The following is a 23,693-nucleotide window of genomic DNA, read 5'->3' as shown; positions in this document are numbered from 1 at the left end:
TCTGTCAAGACCCAGGCGAGTAATGCGAGTGACATCCCAGCACATACACTCACATGCCAGAGACTGACAGGATGTCTCACTCGTCGTCGTGTCAATCGAGAAGTCGTGGACATAATCATTGAATACCTAATTCTGTTTCTCGAGGTTTTAATAGACGAATTTACGTCAACAATTTTGTAAATTTGTTTACACTATTATTACTACGTAATTTAAATGGTTGTAACTTTTGTAGCGAAATTCCTGACCCGAATGTCAACCCGCAAACAATGATTTCATTGTGACCGCTTGCCCATTGTACTTGCGTTAACCCTTTAACAAAATATCACTTTACAGACGTGTCCTAACCTATAACGTAACCCGTCCACAATTGTAGGTAAATTGGTAAATTGGCCGAAAAGGGCCCGCGTTTGGTCGCAAGTGGTCAGGAGCGTGAAACGTCAAATGATAGTAAATAGTCACAAACAGATGGTTATTAGGCTGTGTATAAAACACATAGTTTATAACGATTGATAACAAAAAGACATAGTTGATTAGATTGTTAGTTTAGTTTTACAGAATCTATCTATGTACCTACATTTGGGATGTCACGTTTAAAATTACTGTATATATTTATAATTGTTTAATTTTGAGTTTTTTTATATTAGCATAAATTACTATGCACTATCGATTAAGTGACTTAACAAGTTGTCAACATTATGCTCTTTTGGGGCTTTAGGGCGTCACAGCTCCAAATGTAATCGGGAACACGGGAAGATGAGAAAGAGAAGCTCTGCTCCTCTAACAATCTGAAATAATCTGACATTTTGCCCCTTGGACATTATGCTCCTAGGCAAAGGGTCTATGCAACCTTAATTATTAGCAAGGTGCTTACGGGTTGAATTTACGATGTGTTAATACTGCGGATGTCGCCAGCAATTACGTTAACCCTAAATTAAATTTACCTGAAACTACGGGGTCATTGGGACCCGATGTTGGTATCAATTTAGTAAACAATTCGGGTTATAATGGGCTTTGAGAATTGAAACTATATTCATAGTTTATGCACACATTTATTAACACCTATTAATAATGGTGCTAGTCTAAAGTTATTGACAAAATCGTCCCATAACTTTATCCAATATAAGATTAACGTAACTTTTGACTGACCTTTACCCTTACAAGTAGTAAATGATGATTTAACTTGACTATCTCTTTTTTCATATTTAACTCGTATATAATGTATTTATGTAACTCTTGCTGATGCCCGCGACTTCATTCGCGTGGCCGAACAATTTTTGGTAAGGAGGCAAAATTATTAGGGAAATTTAAATGTACAGACATGCTTCATAATGTAACTTAGTTTTTAACCCCCGACGACAGGAGGGGTGTTTAACATGTCTGTGTATCTGTATGTATGTCTGTTCGTGGTATCATAGCAGCCAAATGGCTGAACCAATTATGATCAACTTTGCTTGATTTGATGATGATGTGCGTTCAGCCGTTTTGAAGCCGTCACATCTTTTCTAATTAGATGGAGATGATGACAACAACTTTAGATAGGTTTTTCAATAGTTCTGTGTGCATCAATATAAAAGTTGAACTGCATTTTATTTCCTTCTGTTAGCATGAGCGTAGCATAGAAGACGTAAAGTCAAGAAGTAGACGATCTCCATAAAACTGAGCACGCTGCACCCCAAGAACAAGCCGGCCATACCGCCCACAGCCACTGAAAAATACATTTTTCAAAGTAATTAGATATACAATTTAATTACTTTATGGTATGCAAAAAAGAAATTAAAATTAATAGAAGAAAGTTACGGGGACCACTACCGTCACTTACGGTAGAGTGGGCTGATTGGGTGTTGAATAGAAATTGTCGGCTGCAAGTACTTCTTTAGCGGCGTTGTGCACTTTTTGTGATGGGTAAAAAATGTTTAACTCACGTCAGGACACGTGACCCTGATCGAAAATTCGTAACACGTCAAAAGTGCACAACGTTAATATTCCAGTTTTCACTTCTGCCGGCACGTTTCTTTTTTGCTAAAAAATTATGATCTCTTACCTAATACGTCAGTAAAACCGAAAATGATGTCTCTCCGGTACCGCAATCTAGGGTACGTCACGATACCCCATTGTAGATTCGTACCCAAAAACCATTCTTGCAGCACCTGCAAAATAGAATAGAATTGATACATTATGTGTATAATAAGTATATAATATATTTGCATTTATGCATATCTCTCGGGATTCTTTCTATAAGCCTAAAAATGTAAGCCCTACTTTATGAATAATATAATAACGTATTTTAAGCATAACTATTTGAAACACAAGCATAACCAACCTAACCTTACCTAAATTTAATTACGCCACATTTACTCGTGTATGCCAAAAATCTACTATGCCTTAGACCGTTTATGCTAAAACGGGAATGTCACAGTAGGACAAAATAAAGTATGCGAAAAAACGGGACCCCATCTCTCTCTCTTAATGTCCCTTGTTACCGGTGTCGTTACTGGCTGTGAAGTCGCGAAGCCCTAAGTTCACGTATTCGTGTTCATCACCCAGGGTATCATAGGTTATGTGACATCATTATAAAAGTAATATGGATTATGGAGATGATAACAAAATGGTGACTATTGTAATCAAGCGGGGAAAGGATTCAGCTTAATTGATGACAGGGGCGCTCGTTTGCGTCAATCTTTGAGAATGTTGTTGTCGTTGCCTATCAGCTATTACTGAGCCGCGAAATACGACACTCACGGGAGTGTTCTCTTCCAAAGCGGGATTTGCGGCGTATATAGATCTTTATGCGGCAACAATAGTGACATGAATTTGCGATGAATCTGGTTAGGTTGATGTGCTGTTGAGTGTACTCACGTTAGATTGAATAACATAGTTGACATCGTCACAAATGGGATAGCAGCCACAGTTCAATCTCTTAGTCTTTGTTCCTTCCTTGATTTGCAGTTGATATAGCTCATCTGAAAGTATTAATTGAATAAGTACATGCTCCAGCTCTTAGAAAATTTTCCTTGTTAATTTTTACCTATAGCACTTCATAATTATGTATTTGTTTGTATGTATCAGCGCTTCTTCTCTTATTTTCGAGTGTTATCGATAACTCTAGTGACGTGACATGACTTTTACGACGATATAATACACCCTTATGTAACTGTTACCTTTAATAATTTTATGGAGAGAAACCCATATACATTTAACTATCATTACGGTGCAGTTATTTATAATTACCTGTATATTTTGCTAAGCAGTGTAATCCTTTGACGTCGCAGACTTTCTCATCGCCTGCCAAAAATTAATAGCAACGGTGTAGATGCGTACTTGCTTTAATGTTTCATTAGGGAATTATTTTAAAAATTTAAATTATAGAAGAAATTGTGTATATATGTACAGGAAATGTGCATCAATATATTTAAAGTATAAGTATTTTTAAAGTATATGCAAAGAGGTATCACTCAGCATTTTTGTTTTATTTTTAACCTCCACACAAATACGCGAAAACTTTACATAATTTTTGTTTCCAATGAATTTTCGTGATCATACGTTTCTCATATTTTTCTTCTGTACTTCCCACGACCTTCGGCATCCTTAGTAGTCACACCATGGCAGGTATATCCTCCTTGACAACATCAAGTTAGAACTTCTTGGGTTTTCTCTACTGCCAGGCTCGGGCGGGAACGGCAAAGCCTGTCATTTGTTTCCCACCTAACTTGTCAATTAATAATGGACGTACCTATTTTCCTATAAAAGTGAGGGATACACTTGCAGTATTTGAGACAGAGTCGGATGCGGCACTCCATCCTGCACATGGTGTATGTGTAAACAGCATTATGCCTCAGGTTATTCTCGTGAAGAAACCGGCAGCGTCTTTGGGCCACACTTAATCTGAAATAACATTATTGACTTGGCCTGTACAACCTCAATATGACTCATGAACTGCAGTTGATTTTCTAGAGAAAACATTTTAGATTAAAAATATACATAATTATATAGAATATAGGATATATAATTAATTATCACACCACTATTCGAAGGGTTAGCCTGTAAAGATAGATGTAAGTTGTGAATAAATAAATAATCAACACACACAGTATAGAAATAAGCTGAATAGATGCGCTGCAATTAATAATATTGATAAGCTCTCATCTCAACGTTTGTCCGGTTCTTCCGCAGCCATTGAAAGTCGGAGTCCATAGTCCGCTTTTCTACTTTTTCGTCTCCACTTGGCACGGTCGTCGGCATCCCTAGTTGTGAGACCATTGGCACTCATATCATCCTTGACGACACAAGCCAACATTTCTTGGGTTTGCCCCTTCTGCCAGGGCCAGGCGGGAACGGAATAGTCAGACATTTGTTCCCTACGTAATTTGAAAATATTATGACACTTGACATTATTATGGCGCGGTTTCAATTCCCGCTCGATTCCAAAATTTTTTCATCTCATTATTATTATTATTTTCAAAAATAAGTTAAAAAGCATATGTGTGACAAGTATAACCAATGTACTATGCCACTTTTTTTGTAGCTATAAGATCCTACTGGGCAAAAGCCTCCCCTTCGTGTTTCCAGCCGCTTCCACCTCTCGCCAGTTATTGCCATCCCTTTTCGAAAACCGACAGTTCGAATTTATCACTAATACAAAATTAATAATAGAAAATGTTACTAACTTGGCTGCTTCAGGCGCGGTGTATACAGTGAGAGCCGTGACGTACAGCTTCATGTAGTAGTCCTCTTCGGAGTGCTGGTGTTTGGTCGACACGTCTGGGACTTCCAGCGGGCCGTGGATGTAGGCCTGGGAAAAATTTATGATGATGGTCAATCTAATAGTAGATTAATGTAATTGTTCATTGGAATCCTGAATGTCAGCATTGAGCGAGCTTTTATTATTAGGTCATTATACACCTAATAAGTGAAACTCATTACAATGGGCTAACTGCTTGATTCTACCTTTCTGTGTACCTATATATGTGTGAGTATGATTCAACATTTTATCGAATGAATAAAACAAAATATACATTCTTATTTTCCACAACAATTCAGTTAATTTCTTAAGAAAATCATACTACGTGGCAACATATTAAAATACTTGTGGAAAATAATTAAACTTACGTCATATGAAGTCGATAAATTTATAACTTGAGCGAAGACTTCTCCGTCCAGAGGGTGAACGAAAAATGTGTTGTTGTTTGAGTGCACAATGTCCCATCTATTTGCTGCTCTGTAACTGAACACCATATAAAACTAGAAATACGAACTAGCACGATCTAGGGGGAAAAAAAACGAAGAATAATAATTAATCTATGGTGAATCGGCGAAAAGAGATAGACAATAATAATACTTACGAAGGAGAATTATAGATAGCAACTTTAGAATTAACACCATAACACAACCCCATCTCGGTGATAGTTGGTATAATATGCAGGCTGATACCGGAGGCTCCAATAGTAAGAATCGGTTTGAAAGTCCCGGAGAGGTTGAGGAGCAGGCCCATGTAGTCGTTAGGGTCGATGACATCATACTCTGGTATGGTGTCAAAGTTCTCGTAGGTAGCGTTGGCAAGAGCTCTGATGAAAGCCTCCAGTTTCACCTTATCTGGTTCCGGAGAGGATCTGATTGCAAGTATAAAAATTACATCGTTGTTACGTGAATTTCATGTATAAAGATGTTATTAATTATGAATGTGAACTGGATGATTTAAAACAACACTGGCTTAAATACCAGTCCCAGGTTATGTTGTTATAGATGTTTATCATTTTTGTGATCTTTGTGGAAAGAAAAAAGAAAGATATTGTTCTGGAAGCCCAAAGAAAGATTGAAGAAAATCACATTCTTAAAAGGACACTAAAACTGGAAGACATTGTAATCAGGAGAAACCAAACAAGAGGTTGATGGATTGCGTTAAAGAAAGTACGAATGGAAGTGAGTTTTATGTGAAATGGCAAGTGAAAGAGCTACATCACACGAAGGAGTCAACCACAGTTAATGTATAAGTCTATGGAGACAATCAACATATTGTGCCGACCCCTCATGAGTAGCAAAAGCTCAAGAAGAAACAGATTATGCTAAGGAAGACCGAAACGTGGTTAAAGAATGGGAACTTTATTCCAATTTTCTTCGTGAGTTATTTCTACAATGATATAATAGACGAAATCTCTCTCAAAAATGTAATCAAAATACATGAAAACGAGCGGTTTTTTCAATTCATTTAACTTCCCATTTCAATATTTACGACCTTCAAGGATTAAATATAATTTTTGAGTGCAAGGTTGCTAGATATTTTAAGGTTAACTTACTGAATATAAGCCGCCAATTTCTTCTTGTCCAGCTTTTTGTTCGGACAGATGGTGACGCACGGGAAGGTGGTGTTCCACGCGAACATGTCTCGGTCCATGGACACAACGGTGGGGGACGACTGGTACCGCAGCCAGGTCATGCGAGAGAGGTATACTGCTCCGAACACGGACAGACCCACCGTGGTCAGCCACAGGAGACTGTCAAAAATGATATTTTGTTAAAAATATTCTTTAATCAACTTATGATGATATACATGTTAAGGAAACAATGTTAAGGAAAACTTACTAGATTATAAGTGTGTAAATAAAATAAAATAAAATACATCTTGACATAATAAATTGCCATTACACTACAATGAAGATGGTAGAATTTAAAGACAGTTGAAACTCGTCCCAAAAGAAAGAAAAACTCAGGTGCAAATCCTTATTCAACATCACGATGAAAAATCAGCAATGTATACCGAATCCATCAAAATTTGGCAACTGTTCGACGACGGTGTGGAGCCGGCATAATCATTTAATGGAATATATACTCGTACATATCTGGTACACAAATTACTCACATTTCAAACGGATGTCTCCTCATTGCAACCAGATGATTCAGACCGTGTATGGAAGAAGTCTCCAGAAACAGAACCAGGTACCTCTCCATCTTATCCCTGACTGTTTGGTAGAAGGTCTTGCTGACATCACTGTGGACGTTATAGTTCTTCGATGACTTAAGCAGATCTCGTTGGATCAACTGGGTTTGGTAGAGTGGTTCAGAAATCATTTTGATGAAGACCAGTTACTTGCTTGTCTTCCCTTTCAATCTTAAAAAAATTATTTATTTTATAAAAAAAAAATATTTGTATATAGAATTGGATAAAAGTATTATAAACAAACAAAATTTTAATGATATGATTTAGTATAAAATTGATTTCATTTTAAGTAATTATTATTACATTTAAAAAAAATAACTATCAACTTTTAATCTAATTGTAACTTGTGGACCCAAGTTGTCTAAATATTACATTATTTATTATATCATTAAACAATTATATAAATAAAAATTATAAAAAAATAAAATAAAATAATGATTTCTACAGAAAGTTAAGTTCAGATGCCGTAATTTAAAAAGTTCGCTACCAATTGGCCATAAACGAATTCTATCCAGACAAAGGGCAAATTGTTATGACAGAAGATGAATTATTAAAAGTACTTATTACATTGGCCTTCTAAACTGACGTTACTACAAATTATGAGTGTACGACTATCAAACCACACATTATGACATTACGTGACCAAATTACGAAGTAACAAATATATTGATTCGTGACACTGCTCATTACGCGGTGATATTATGATATCTAGTGAATCAGTTCGTGCTTTTAATTTTAGTCATTGAGTTGATACTGGATGTAGAGGAACAAAGTTTATATTCATCATAAATAAGCAATAAATGATCAATAATGTTCCAAGTGCTCAAATTCGAATCATGTATTGAAAATGTTGACCCTTACAGGCACTTCTTCACGTCAAATTTTATATTATAAAGTAATTTCTCAAAAAGCTGTAAGCTACTGCTGGGTTCGTCTTCCCTTCATTAATCGCAGATTTGAAGAAAATAATCATAAATCAATGATTATTGATTTATAATCTCGAGTGTGTAAAATACCAGCCACAAAAAAGTCATTGCTTTTATTTTTCCCTAAGTAGTCGGGAAAGTATCAGATTAGTAATTACAATTTGTAAACATTAACCATGATTACATTTTGCTCACCTTCGATTTGTCTGTGTGTATTTTTTTTTATAGAATAGTGGGTGTAGACATGTTTATTGCTAAATTAATACCATAATAGTAATAAAAGCATTTGTTTTTTATACAATTTAAATCCACAAGATAAATATCGATTGTTGTCAATATTAATTCAAATGGGCGTGATAATATTCTTTGACACTGTCACCCCTGTCTCTGTTTAGTCTCTGACACTGTCCACTGTGTGACCACTTCCCATCAGGCGGGCCACATTAATATAGATAATAATACAAATATGACATTAATGGGATATTGTATGTAAATAAAGTTTTTTCGTCTAAACTATACATAGTCAATGTCCCAGCTGTTGCGGGGTCAAAACAAATGATTTTCCACTTCACTGGCTGTGATATTATCGCCTTTTATTGCCGCTTCAAAAACGATCGTATTCATGATAATCGATGTGGTAACGATAAAGGACAATTAAATCCATGTTTTAATTATATTGAACTAGCTTATAGCTTTGGTTCCGCTCGTTTCCTCCATAATATAAAACTTTACACATTATGTTTTTATTTAGATGCCCAGACTAAAATACTATTGTGGATAGAGGTGTCCATAATACAAGCAAAACTCTATTTTGTTAAATCGGAAATATTTTTGAAATGATTTTTACATGGCAATCCCAACTATCCTAACTTCCCAACGAATATTATAAATGTGTAAGTATGTTTGTTACCTCTTCACGCATTATTTACTAGACCGATTATTATGAAATTTGGTACACGGGTAGACAATAACCTGGAATAACACATAGGGTACTTTTTGTCCCGATATACTCACGGGAGCGAAGCACCGGTGCGCAGCAAGTTTTATTATATTTTTCTAGTGTTTGCCTATAGTTTAACTATCTCTTGGTCTTCCTGGGACCCTTCTTTCTATAATATTTCTTAATCTTATTTTATACTATGCTAAATATATTAGATTTCAGTTTTAAGTATATTCTCAATTGACAAAAATTAAACTCGCTAGTTAGTTACTTTATTTCCTACCCTTGCATAAAGTTTCAATAAATCATTTCCCACTTTGAAAAAGTTACAGAACGTCACCCGAAGACAGTGAAATAGATCACCTGTCTGCTTAACTTTAAAAGATGGCGTTCTATCATATTTCCGATGCGGTAAATATCCTGAAGATCTGAAGACCCGTCGACGTGGTGTTGAAACACCATAATTTTTCATAACGTCAGTAAATATGTTTAAACTGGAAATTATCCCAAAAAATTTGTTGGTGAACCGTCACAATACTGACAGCTCACAATTTTTCTAACACCCGCATGTTTCAAATCTAAAATAGACTTTATGTCTTTAACAATAAATATCATTTTGTGTTTTTAATTTTTTTTTAAATTATTTTCATGACGCTTAAGTGAAAGAGTTGATGGTACCTGTCATACAAAGTATTAATATTCCAACGAAAAGTGTTTCAAATAATAATGAAATGTTATTTTAAAATTTTATTTTGGTACGTGCTTATTAATCTTGACGTGTACTCTCACTATTTAATAGTGCTATTAAGTCCAATTTCTAAACTACCCGAGTAGTTTTTGGGAAATTTTTGCTAGAAATAATAACAAGTATTTGACCTCAAAATAAAATTTTCTGTTCAAAATGTAAATAAAAAAAAAATGTCAGCAGTTAGCAGACAATGTAATTGAATTCAAAATTTTAATCAAAAAATTCAATTAGTATTTTTGTTAACCGAACAAATATATAAAAACGAATTCCCAAAAACAATCTCTCAAAAATAAATTAGTAAAGGTAAAAAGGAAACTTTAGCTTCTCAAAGAGCCCGTTGTAAGTAAAGTCTAATAATTTCCGAAGTGTCATGTCGCCGAGGAATAAATGAAGTGGAGAAAATAAATTTCATTTAAAAATCACGGCGCACCATTATTTCCGAGGTTCCCTAATTAATTCCTTGTCACCGTGGCTGTGACAGGCGAAGAGCGAGTCAGATAAAACCAAACTCTTTACGACAGAAAGGGATAGTTGTATAAAGGTGCATGCGCTTCATTACCATCTTTCAGTAGTTAGGCAGATACGAAGTTTGCTCCGGTAGAGTTCTGCTTCCCTAGTACTTATTAATGACCGTGAATAATTAATAAACGTTGTATTTTGCTTATCTGATGGAACTCTTACTTGCTTTGGTGTACTTTGCGAGAAATGTTTACATTTACCGAAGTTGGCGGTCGTTTGTGAATATTTCACTAGAATGGTACAAAATTATAGGTAGATAACTTATTAAGCTCATAAAAATCCCGGGTAAATTAAAAAATCGACAGACTGAATATTAACATTGACGCATATACGTTTGAAGGAGATTAATATAAATGAGAATGCTCAAATAATTACGAGTATGCTGGTATTTACAAAATAAAACAACTGAAAATGGAATTGCAAGAACACTTTAATATAAAATGTAGGACTAAAGAGGTGATTGAGAATTTGATGTTAACAACTGAAAATTCCCGAGATCGTGTAAATAAAATAGAAGGGGATGCAAAACTCCGACACTTCTTGGGTGAGGATGGAATTAAGAGAGCGCTGATCTGAGAAAGAGATGCTTATAAAATAGATGTATTCTGTTAAAAAGCGTAAGTACATAATCAAAACGTTGTAAATCTCGACGTGGCAGAGCAAGGGAGGAACAAACAAGTTACGTAATTAAACATGCTTAATATTCTTGTTCCAGTTATATTCGGGGTGTTCCGGATATTTGCAAAAGTACGGGTAAATATTGTGAGTACGCTGAGGTGGAATTCTTGAAGTTTGGAAGTGTGGAGATGGATTTTGATGGCGATTTTTATCTCTTGTGCTGTCTTTTCATTAGATAGAATTTGCTAGATAGATATATATATATATATATAAATAGATGAACTTTTTATTGCACCACTTATAAAAGAAACAGAAGTTCCGAATAATTACCCGGTTTCTCCCACTTTCTTACTTTTTCGTCTTCACTTCGCACAGTCGACGGCATCCTTAGTTTTTAGACCGATGGCACACATATCATCCTTGACGACCTTAAGTTAGCATTTCTTGGGTTTGCGCCTTCTACCAGGGCAGAAGTTATTACTAGGTATTCAAACATAAATAAGAGCGAAGGCGGACTTACGTGGAAAGCAATTTCTTCCAGCCAATTTTTTGGTACTTTTCTTTATAAAAAACATATTTAGTATAGATAGCTGAATCATCGAACCTGTTAGCTGAGGAACTCATAGCTGTATGTTATTATTTCAGAGTTCATCAGAAGACAATTAAATATGTTAATTATAACTTGTAAAACTTGTACAGACAGTTCAAAAGTCAATAGTTTAAGTAACAATATTGTAAAAAATTGTCCATCTCCATACATAGGAGCTTCACCGGCGCCTAATTTGAATATCCGAGAGTTTAATAAAATACCGATCTCCGTATACCTTGATTGCTCTGCGCACACACACTGTGCGTAGCTTGTTCTTTTGTGTTGTTTTATGAATGATCTGCATTAATTAACATCAAACGTTAATATGCTTTATAACATGAGGTCTTGGGTTCGATTTCAATCTTTGAACGATTGGACAAATTGAACTAGCGTAAAGTATTTTGGTTTTTAAATACACAAATTATCATGTTGGTACCAAAGTTTATAGATTGTTAGATAGTACTAACTTTGTCACAAAATGAAATTAATGCTTGAATTCAATTTAAATGACTTCAGTGAATATAATACCATTGACTGTGCTATTTTTTATTGATCTATGCTATGACTGTGCTTATTGTTAGACAGAATATAGTATTGAAAAACTCAACCTGAAGTTAAAACTCTAATCAAGTGACACACGTGGATTTAATAAAAAAAAATCCATGTTCAAAAATGAGCAGTGAAAATCGGGAATACGAACAAAACGCAATCCAGATTAATTGGCACGTCCACACGTGGTCGACGGAGGTGAAACAAAATGCAGAACACGGGCGTTTCGTGTTTTGTTTAAAAATGTTTAAAAACCGTACGCATACCCTTAAAAAAAAGTTAAATTTTGCATAATTGGAATGAGTAAGATTTGAATAACGTGTTTTTGCAAATCAAATACCTTTTATCTTTATCTTTAACAATGTTTTTAACTTTCAATCGATTCTAAACGTTCCAATACCACCACAGCTTCAAGTAAATCATAAAAGGCACAAACACAAAGGTCGTCTGCATACGTACATCACTCTCATCTATTTCAGTCGCCAAACAGCACTGGTCGTGTTGTGTTCCGGTGTGAAGGGTGAGAGAGGCAGTAATTACAGGGTACTTACTGTGCAAAAGATCCTAGGACACAAAGTAGACAATGCGCGTGTGACACTGGGTGTTGCAGGCAGTCCATAGGCTGCGGTCACCATTTACCATCAGATGGGCCAAAAGCCTGTTATTATACTAAAGACGACCTCGGTGGCGCAGTGGTAAAGTTCTTGCCACTGAACCGAGAGGTCCCGGGTTCGATCCCCGGTCGGGTCATGATGGAAAATGATCTTTTTCTGATTGGCCCGGGTCTTGGATGTTTATTTATATATGTATCTATTTATAAAATATAGTATCGTTGAGTTAGTATCCCATAACACAAGTCTCGAACTTACTTTGGGGCTAGCTCAATCTGTGTGATTTGTCCTAATATATTTATTTATTTATTTATTTATTTTAAAGTATATATTTGATAAACCAAGTAGACACTTGTTAGTACAAAATAAATAATTTCCGAAGAGGGACAAAACAATCATATCAAATTCAAAATTGTATATTGTTTAAAAAGTAAGCAAAATACAACACGAAATGGTAAACAGATGAAAAATATTCAGTATCTTAATTCCTGGGCGACAATAAGTTGCGAGGGTCGGCCACAGGAGTGCGGTTGTGGCAGTTAAAAGTAAGAGACGCCACGTGAGTTAGCTACAATTTATATGTAAATCAGAAGTGGGAGCACTTAGTCTGGGAGCTAGGTGACGGTAATCCCATGTTGATTTGTTCAATGCTTAATGTCAGGGTTTTATTACATTTTAATTTAATTAAAAAAATATTTTAAAATTAAAAATCCGTTCCGTCGTTTTTTAAGCTAACAGACAGACAGACAGACCCGGCAGAGGACTTTGTTTTAAAATATGTAAGGATAATGGTGGTGGTATAATGTCATTTTCAATACAATTGTATTGTAATGAAATAAATGAATATTAATATTTTTGCTAAGTGATAAAGTGAAAAATTGACTAAGTGAAAATGTTCACTTTCGATAGAAATATTTTATACTGTGTCTGTCAAGAAAATTTAACTTTATTTAAATATGGTACGTTACCATTATAACACAATATTTTATTTAATGTATAATATTATAGTTTATTCAGCCTAGTTATATTCATTCATATGTCTCACTACAGCAGATATTATACCAATTTTTTCCATTTCAGTTTTGGATGAAATAGTGAATAGTCTCAGCCACAAGCTCTCAGCCTACGATTCGGTCTCGTCAGTCTCCCGAGACGGATCTAATTGCATTTCGCTGAGGTGAGGCGCCTCTTTACTTTTTACTGCCCTCGGATAATCAGATAATCTCCTTTTAGCCAGCACGTTGAAAGAATTCTCTATCGCCGGGTTAACTCATTTTAAGATACTTATTTGGATTAGAAATGCGTAAGCTGCCCTTTATTTGATTACAATGATGAGTCTCCCAATTTATTAAAAATATATTAGTATGATTACAATTTATTAAAAATATATTAGTATTATTGAAGACATTTATTGTATTGTAAAGATATTTCGCTATTTACTTTTTCTTTATATTGATTGTTATATTGTTTATATTAGAATGCCCATAGTTAACTATGACACAGGTCTTATATGGGATCTGTTTCAGGGATCTAGTCTCTTAACATGGTTTACTATGAAAATTAACTATATAATTAGTTAATGAGAAGTTGAAAGAAAGTAAACGTAATTATTATTTTATATATCTTTAGAAATTCACTCAATCCGGTCCTTTGAGAGGCTGCGAGGAGATATAGATCCAATTTACTATTATTATTATTATATAATTTTTTTCAGCCATTTTAATAATTATATATTAGCCTACTTTAAAATTTGATACAATATTTCTGCAAGCAGTCAATTAATATATATAAAATTCGTCCGTAGCTGACTGACAGACAAGACACAGTCACCTGCAGCCTCCATGAGCTACTTTAAAGTTCAGCCCTCCTACCTTCTACGCCAACTTTCTCTGTCCTGGGCCATCCTTCCTTATCCAGTTGTTGCCAGCCATTTTCTTTACATTTGTAAAAAAACATTTAGGAATTTTGGTTTTGTTTTCCGCAATGTTAAAAATTTTACTAACATAGCCGCAATCAAAATGCTGTACAATGCTTTGGATAGGAGTCATCTTGAAAGCTGCTCAATAATATGGGACCCTCAGGAATCCAAGTATCGCCTCCAGTTGGAACGAGTCCATAATAAGCTCCTAAGGTACTTGTATATGAGGCTGTACCAGGTGTACTCATACTACCCTTTTATGTATCCAACGATTTTCATTTTGGGGATGGTTGGATTCAACGAACTCAGAGTTAGGAGAGAGATGGCACTAGTATGCTACACCTTCAAACTGCTGAGAGGGAGACTGCGAAATGCAGGCATCCTGGAGAGAGTGGGGTTAGCGGTACCAGACAGGTACGTGTGGAGACGACGGCGGCCGCCGCTGCTGGCCGTGCCGCGCGGCAGTACCAACCTCCTCAACGAGGTGCCGCTGACGCGCGCGCTCCGCACCATCAATCACATTGTTGATAAAGTGGATATATTCTATTATACTCTGAGTGAATTCACAAGGGTGGCACTATTTGTCATTTGTTATGTTAATTAGATACAAGTAGTTAAAATAATTTAATAAAAGTAGTTTTAAGACTTCACATCGCATAAGGTTTCCTGTAATGAAAGTTGTAAGGGTGTATAAATAAAATAAATAAATAAATACATCGTCGCTTTATCCAGCTTTACATACTTGGACACATTTCCTAGCGCCGTACGTTAATTCAAACGAATCCGGTCTCAACAGCCAAATTAAACATTATTCTTCGCCCGAATTCCTAAAGGCGACTCTTATTGGAATTTTTCCCGATCGTCCAATAAATAGCGCTCACGCTTGGCATTTAGCGCTTTTGTGTCAATCGACACGCACACCAACGCGTTGTGTACAGATAGGTGTGCACACATGTGCACGGTATGCAAAGAGGAACACGGTATTCAACGTGTCTTCTGTTTACTATTGCTTTCGTAGTAGGATCGGGGAGATTGATACTTGTTGAAAAGAGGGTGAAAAATAAGTATTTTCGGGATTTGAGTTTGTTTTTACCTTTCATCACATTTTATTTGAATACCTTTTTTAAAAGAAAATATTCACAAATAAGTATTCACAAACATACTTCGTCAAAAGGTCACGGAGTTTCATCAGCATTAGCACAGCATTACACATAAATAAAAATAAACGATGAACTATCATAACAAAATATTTTTATTTTGTTTGGATAAACATGACATGAATTTTTATAAACTTTAGCTATAATGCAAACACAGACAAACACACAAAAGTGAACTTAACACTTTGAAATAAAGAATTTACTATTCATTTGATTTGAAAAAAAAATAAAACAATATTAACAGATTTTTTTATGATAACAAATATAACATGTACGTTTTTTAATGTATCAAACCCAATCGTTCGCGCTATAATCTCACTATATCCCAGAATTGTCCCTTAACACGAGGCGGAGGCGAATAACAAAATAAAATACAATACAAAAAGCTAAAAGAACGTATTGATTCGTAGGAATTTTTATTAGGAGGTGTTACCTCGATTTGCCTTTATTGCTCCGCTCGTGTGGAACTGCCTTAGCTATGTGTCCCGTTTCAACTTTAAAATGTATTGGAATTGTTCCGTAGGGGCGGGTAATTTATACTTTTTAATCAAATGTTTATTTGTCGCTAACGGAACGGTACGTTTTGTTAAGTGGTAGTATGAATGCGAGTGAGATCTGTGTTCATCTGGCGCAGAATAAATAAATATCATAAATAAATATATCACACAGAGTGAGCTAGCCCCAAAGTAAGTTCGAGACTTGTGTTATGGGATACTAACTCAACGATAGTATATTTTATAACAAATACATATATAGATGAACATCCAAGACCCAGGCCAATCAGAAAAAGATAATTTTCCATCATGACCCGACCGGGGATCGAACCCGGGACCTCTCAGGTCAGAGGCAAGCACTTTACCACTGCGCCACCGAGGTCGTCAGCAGAAGGAAGGATGCTGTAATTTTTCCAATGTCGGTCCTCAAATCGCGTTGGGAATCGAACCGAACTATGATCACTACACCATCAGAAGGAGAAGTAACCAGTAGAAGAGTATAAAGTTTATAAGTCTCGTACGAAAAGTCGTTGATCGCTACGAAAGCGTAGCAGGTGCTACACAGAACTACTACGGACGCTCTTTCTAAGCAAATCTTCATAATGTGGCGCAGTTACCAAGCGGCTAAAGGTTACATGGATACTGATAGGCAATAATATCATTCTTAAAGGGAATGAAACCGGGAACACACGAGGATTAGAGAGAGAGGTTATTATGTAAATATAATAATACAAATAAAGTATATATATATACTTTTAATGTGTGCTCTTTGTACATAAAGATATTACAAACAACAAATAAACAAGTATCAAGTTTTTTATCACTCACACAATAGAATAATTTGAAAAAGTAAATTTAAAAAATATGCTTAGTCCCCAAAAAAAGTTGGCTCTAGATAACATACATGACATATTAATCCCTGTCACGTTGCAACTAAACTGACTAAAACTAAACACATCATCTCACTAATACAAGGTGACATGTGTCACTCGGACTGTCCCCAATAATCCGTGTAGTTTGGACGCAGGATGTCCTCAATGCGTCGCTTTTTGTGGTCACATTACTTTGAATGTAGTAGATATATAGATTTTGTAGTACACATTTTGTTGCAGACATTGTTCAAACAATATATATTTTGTTTGCAGTTTTAATGTTTGATTGTTCATTTACTGAAACTGTGTTATTGTAACGAAAACAATCGTTGACTTAATGTATTTATCATGAAGATATTTCCCGTGAACTGCGCCAACGACAGCGTTGCACGTGGAAAATATAATATTTCAAGTAATAATATCTGCGTACCTATCTCCGCAACATGATTTTATGACAAAGAATGAAAGTTTCATATAGCTTGAAATAATCTTCATATTTTTATCAGAGTGGAAAAAATTGTGACATTATTTTTTTAACCTATAATTACAATATACATTTACAGTTATTTATCAATAATACTGAAATAACTAAATCTATAACTATATATAAATAATATCCCTCAATCGTTGTGCCACGAAAGCGTAGCTAGAAAGCTGGCAGCATTAACTAACAGAGTAAAGTATAATTAATTTTTATTTATTCTATCGAAAACAGCGAGCTAAAATTGCACATATCACAAGTTTTTCCGCTCATCCGCACAATAACAGTCCGTCACAATAATATTAATACAAATTCTTGCATTATCCCGGACGTAAGATATCAAGTTAGTGGACAGTGTAATTCAATTTGATAAATTAGATTTCCCGTTACCTGTCCCCCTCGCGACGCGCAGTGTGATGATGGCCAGTTGGCCAGTATTGGGCCAATGTTTGGATAGTTGGGGGAATATTTATTTATTGGCTGCTTAGCTCTTATGTGAAGTTTGGGATTTTGGAATGGCTTTCTCCTTTCTCGTGAATATAGCAATATTGTAATTAAAATATTTTTTTAATGGGTCGATAATAAACATGCAACTCTTCAGCTTCTTTGTATTGGTATAGTTTAGTATATATATTTAGTACCTATATGTATAGTATAGATATTTAGTATTGGCTTATTGCTTCTTCTACATAACTAGACCGTAACGCTTTAGACTTCATTTTACCCGCTGAACTTACGACAGAGTTAAATGTGGATGTAATTTTACTTAATCGTAGGCCATATTGTATAAATTAGTTGAGTTATGATCATTTTGTGCCTACTGCTATGAGTGTATGAATAACTTCTTTGCCAAAATTATCAGAAATTAATTGAAAATGGTTATTTTACAAATTGATGAATTATATAAATATTGTTACCAATATAATAAGAGATAAGTAGTTAAAATTAACAAAGAAGGCAATTTATTTGAAAAAATAATGATTTTTAATAATATAATTAAGTTCAATTTCGTTTAAATTCTTCCCGATCACAATACACGTATGTAACTACCTACGTGTATTGGTGTGTTTGTCAAACATTTGCCCAAACTCTTGGGAGACAAAATGAGAGTGGTGCAAGTGGGGTCAAGCGGGAGTCAGGGAAATGGACAATGCGAGAGATATTAAATTATTTCCGACTTGACTGTCAAAACGCCGTGCGGTAATCAAACGGAAAAGATATATAAGGTACAGTATATTTTATTTACTTAGTAGCTTTTATCCAGAAATTAGAACTTCACAGGCACTTTTTCACGTCAGTTTTTAATTATATATTAACGACGTAGCTGATGAAATATGTCAAAAGAATTCATTCAAACCTTTCATTCCAGAAGGGCTTACCTTAATTTTTTTTATACATATATTTTTTTCTAATCATAAAACAAGGTAGAATACGAATCACCTCAACTACCCAATCAATTTAGACCAAACACACGAAACGAAAAACATATTACATACATTGATCCGTCCACAATAGTGTTAACACTGTCGCGGACTCGCGACTGCTATAGCAATCGTAACAATTAAACTTCTTTTGTGTCTCGAGCGTCAACGAAAATGTTAAGCCGAATTCGAATCGTGTAAACACAAAGCTTTCGCAACACTCAGTTTACAGCACAACAATTTTAATCCGAAGTTATAACAGCTTACGGCCCCCGTGTGCTCCAGTTGATAATATTTTTCACCTTGTTTCGTTTCCAATTTGCCGCAAGTCGCTCTCGGGGGTAACCGCCCGTGGCTCGCTTCTGAAATGCTTGTCTTTTGCGGTTTATTGTTCGCTTTGTAATGACAGGCTGGAACGAGTGATTTTGTAGATGTTTATACAGTTGCTGTACGAATAATGTTGTTAAATTAATTTATTTCGTACTTATAGTAATAATTTAATATTCACGATTAACAACAATGATAACAATTTAACATTCACATGTCACGAACATATACACAACATGAAGTAGTAAATAAGTAGTAAGTACCTTAAATTCGTGACCGAATAGCCAAAAATAAATCGGCCGCCACTCTCCCGTGTCCAGTATAAATGGCGGTGTTCATTGGGAGTCAATTGGCCACAAATCGTGGGTAGGCTTTTAGCGAGGTAACGGAGGGACGTTTCTCTTTGTAATGTCGGCCGACCACGTGCGACACGGCTGGTTAGCTGGGAAAACTGAATTCCGAAGGTGTAGTGAAAGAGCTCGCTTGAAAATGAGGCTATTAGTTGGGCCAATCCGAAACGTGCTGGCTTGATGTCGTCAAGGATGATATGAGTGCCAATGATGGTCCGACGACCGTGCGAAGTGTAGACAAAGAAGCAGGAAAGCGGACCCTGGGCAGTTCAACGGCAATATCCTCAGATGAGATAAGAATGCTGAAAACCATGCATAGTGGAGGAGAACTAGAAAAGCGAACTTTTAACAGCTGAGGGAACAACCGGAAAACGCTCAGAGAGAGTTAATCTTCTTTTACATTTTCTGCGTGTGGTTCCCGTCCTAAAATAATAAGGGGTTCTCAAATCCTCCCGTGAATGTCATAAGAGGCGACGGAAGGATAAAAATCTTTGTTAGCGGAAAAACAACTATAGCATTCCGAAAATAAAGTTTACGCCAGCCAGGCGGCTCGAAAATCACACCTGAATGTTCAACCTCTCTGCTTTTGGAGAATCATAGCCGATAATAAAATAAGATGCACGCTCAGAATGCGATAGTCAATGAATAATTCATTGTATTGTACATGTTCAACAATAAGTTCATAAGATATACTGATAGTAAAACACAGTTCGACTGTTTTGGGTATATGATGTACCTTATTTTTTATGTCAATGTACCCAAATGGTTATGGTAGTTACCTTCCAATACAAGAATACAGCTTCACATTAGACATAGTAACATATACTTATATAGGTGCAGCAATATCCGGCAGAGGTAACAAAGTCTAAGGGACTGACCGGCCGCCATATATCGCCGGTGGAACGAAACAATTGTGTGGATGTGACAAAGATATACTAGTCCTAACTATTATACATTCGAAAGAAAGTTTGTTTTTAACGCCCGACGTAAAAAGAGGGGTTTTATAAGTTTAACATGTCTGTCTGTGTATCGGTCTGTGACATGTAATTCCCAAAAATGTGATCGTAACTCCCAAACGCATGAACTGATTTTCGTTAAACTTTTTTGTGTCATAGATAATTCTATCCCGAATGTTCTTAGCCATGTTTCATGAAAATCGGTTCAGCCGTTCAAAAGTTGTAGCGAAATGAATATTGAAAGTCGGGGGTTTTTTAAATTGTCTAATAAATAATTATTTTGGTACCTGTTCAACTTGGTCCGACAACTAGGGATGCCGACGACCGTGCGAGGTGGAGATGAAAAATTAGGAAAGTGGATCTTATGCTCCGATGCTCAATGGCTGAGGAAGTAACCGGGAACGCTTAGAGACTTCAAGCTTTATCTCCCCATTCCTATTTTTCATTTTTTGCATACATATAGTTAAGTATATGTAGGACATTAGGGTGGCCAAATTTATTTTCTCTACTTGTCCATTCTTTTTGTAAACACCATGAACACCTAGGTGAACCAGGGGTACAAAAAGTTAACGGTGCAACACCTAGGTGAACCACTTCGGTGTTCCACGGATCAGAAAGTATTAATTCCTCTGTCTTTATTATCGTTTGTTTCTTTCAAGAGATCTGAAAGTGAGTCCACCGTATTCTTTCAGGGTAATTGTCGCTATCAGGCCGGCGGCCAGACCGCCATAAAGAGGTGAAGCGAGGTGTGTCGATCGAGCGCGAACTATAGAGAAACTGTTGTGGGTACATTTATAGGTATTATTTATACCTTTGTAACACAATTTTTCTTCGTCATATTCCTCATGGCTGAGGGGTGAAAATCTATTCTAAAAGTCTTATCCCGGCCGGTCATAAAATCAAATTCGATGCTTCATTAGTTTAGAGTTTATTTCTACCTCGATCACCGTCACAAGCCGTCACAGTCCCGAATCGAATTGGAAACGCGCGAAGATGAGAGTTTTAACGTGAACATAACTAGTTGAAAGTTTAGTGGTCGTAAAAGTAATGTCAGATAGGTTAGGCGATTTGAATGAAATCTCACACTAGTGTTAGTAATAACACACTCGAAAAAAACAGAAGCATGAGTGATTCGAAAAGTCCGACAGTTATTTTTTGAGTAGGTTACTGCTGCAATAATGATGCCAACTCGAACAGAAATACTCAGGAATCAATTACACAAATAAATTAGGTGAGAATGATAGAAGCTCAGTCAACGTCAATACTTGATGGATGGTTTTGATTATCTTATTTGGTTCTCATGTAGTCGCAGTAATTGGGATGTAGTATCAGCTACACAAAAATCTATTTCTAGAATAAATAAATACTGATTCTTCGGCGACAAAATCGTATTAAAGAAATTGACAATTACATATTTCTCTATTCTAAGGCAATTGCTATGCTCGTCAGGGCCCACAAATAACCATTTATTTTGTACTATGCAATTGTATGCATAAACATATTATTAAATACATAGCATTATTTTGAAATTATAGACAGTCCAGTTATATTTGTTTGTATAGATTCGTCATGTAAACATTCTGGACGCAATATAATGTCGAGCTGACAAAATAACTGTATATCTGTGACGTCAAACATTTTCACCTACAAACAAACAGCTCCATTGTTTCAACATCTGAAACCCGAGACGGGAACCGAACCCGGGCTTTTACGTGCGCAAACAACCACCTGAGCCGAGGGGGGCTTTCCTGTTATTGTCTACTGTTTCCTGTTTATTTGGACAAGTTTTGTGACGAATGTTTATGCGATTCCACTTTCAAGATCAGATTTCGATGGAGGAATTCCAATTATTTGACAATTTGTCCAGAATTAACTACTTTTAAACTTTCGCGTTGCATAATTATATACTAAAAAACTGGTATTAAACGGTCACATACCTTTTTTAGTCGCCCAGTGTTCACTGACCTATGTAACAAGGTCCGAAACGTCTTTGGGCAATAAAAAAGGTATGTGTGCGTTTAATACCTGTTCTATAGTATATAATTATCCAACGCGAATGTTTAAAAGTAGTTAATTCTGGACAACTATCCAGAATTATTGGACAATTTGTCCAGATATACTTCTATGATAACCGGTTTCTCAACATCGCGCGTTTCTGGAAACAAAGGTCCGCGTTAAAAATAAATATTTAAATTTTCAAGACTCAACTGTGATTTTACGATCGGCCGCCTGCCTGATGTTAATCCTCTTTATGAATATTGTTTATGATTTCAGCTGTCAAAGCTCTTTATGTCCCTTAATCGCCTCGCACTTGCTTATCTCTCTTGTCTTATAGGCGGCGTAAGTTCAAAATTGTATTTAACAATGTATTAAAATTAAAATTCACCGTGAAGATTTTAGTTATTATTGCGTGCGTTTCGAATGAAATTGCATTAAGAGTGATTCTAGCTTTTCCTCATACATACAGTACACAAATCGACTTCTACAAAAACAAACTCAAAATAAATATGATACAAAAAATCTACACGAGAAGTAAATTAAAATAATAAGTACAATTCCCTCAGAAAGTCGTCCGGCACAACAAGAGGAGTGCGTTCAAACGCCGTAAAACCGAAAGCCATTTTGGAGGAAATTTCTTTCAATCGCTCGCCACTTCATTGCTCTGATACATGAGTAAATATTAAATCCAGAGTATAGCAACTTTGTGAGAGAATACCTAGTATACTAGAGTGAATATCTAGCCGGTTACAACGTCTTCTCTTGTACACCTGTATAATATTAATTGGTGCTCTAAACCGAACTTATTCATAGTCGTATACCTCATGGCTGAGAGCACACAACAACTTTCTTGGCATTAATAATGGAGTGGTTTACCATTGCCTTCTCCATTTCACATACAAGTTAATATCAACAAGTGTGCAGGTTTCCTCACGATGCTTTCCTTCACCGTAAGCAAGTGGTGGTCAATGAAAACTATACTATACACGAGTCAGATTGGTATACAAACTCATGTGGCACGAGTAGGATTCGAACCTGGGACCTTTCGATCCATAGGCGTCTTCATCATTACACCACCACCGCTCCGAACAGTTAGGAGCTATTTGCACAGGAGCGATTCTCACTATCGAGCCTCACTCATAACATTATTTATTCGGTCGACAATAGAGATAAACAAATACTATTTTTGGTAGGTAATATTTTAAAACTGAAAACACATTGGCTTATTAATAAATTATTTAAGCTACGTAATATCAATAATTTATTTATTTCTAAATGTAGTCCCACT

At 35.7% G+C, this 23,693-nt stretch overlaps 2 protein-coding genes across 4 annotated transcripts in view; one reads left to right on the top strand and one right to left on the bottom strand.

The window, feature by feature from the left end:
- Positions 1 to 23,693, top strand: part of LOC128671190 (uncharacterized) — a 476,937-nt gene that overhangs the window by 306,072 nt on the left and 147,172 nt on the right. The gene's annotated exons all lie outside the window — the stretch shown is intronic.
- LOC128671189 (sodium channel protein Nach-like) lies at positions 1,034 to 7,533 on the bottom strand. The gene is made up of 11 exons (XM_053747475.1): positions 7,419 to 7,533; positions 6,854 to 7,102; positions 6,291 to 6,488; positions 5,340 to 5,606; positions 5,107 to 5,221; positions 4,665 to 4,789; positions 3,731 to 3,882; positions 3,229 to 3,282; positions 2,857 to 2,960; positions 2,042 to 2,147; positions 1,034 to 1,705 (listed from the first exon to the last, which is right to left on the bottom strand). The coding sequence occupies exons 2-11, from the start codon at positions 7,060 to 7,062 to the stop codon at positions 1,587 to 1,589; spliced, it is 1,449 nt and encodes a 482-aa protein (XP_053603450.1). The 5' UTR covers positions 7,063 to 7,102; positions 7,419 to 7,533; the 3' UTR covers positions 1,034 to 1,586.

Source organism: Plodia interpunctella, chromosome 7 (genome assembly GCF_027563975.2).
Source record: "Plodia interpunctella isolate USDA-ARS_2022_Savannah chromosome 7, ilPloInte3.2, whole genome shotgun sequence".
NCBI classification, from domain to species: Eukaryota; Metazoa; Arthropoda; class Insecta; order Lepidoptera; family Pyralidae; genus Plodia; species Plodia interpunctella.
Note: the sequence above shows the minus strand (reverse complement) of the source record. Positions and strands in the feature narration are given on the sequence as shown.

Excerpts from the sequence above, each read along its gene's own strand:
- LOC128671189 (XM_053747475.1), bottom strand. The coding sequence starts at position 7,062 with ATGATTTCTGAACCACTCTACCAAACCCAGTTGATCCAACGAGATCTG. Across the intron at positions 3,283-3,730 it reads TCACTTTTATAGGAAAATAG|GCGATGAGAAAGTCTGCGAC; the intron begins GTACGTCCATTA and ends AATTTTTGGCAG. Across the intron at positions 2,148-2,856 it reads ACTATGTTATTCAATCTAAC|GTGCTGCAAGAATGGTTTTT; the intron begins GTGAGTACACTC and ends TCTATTTTGCAG.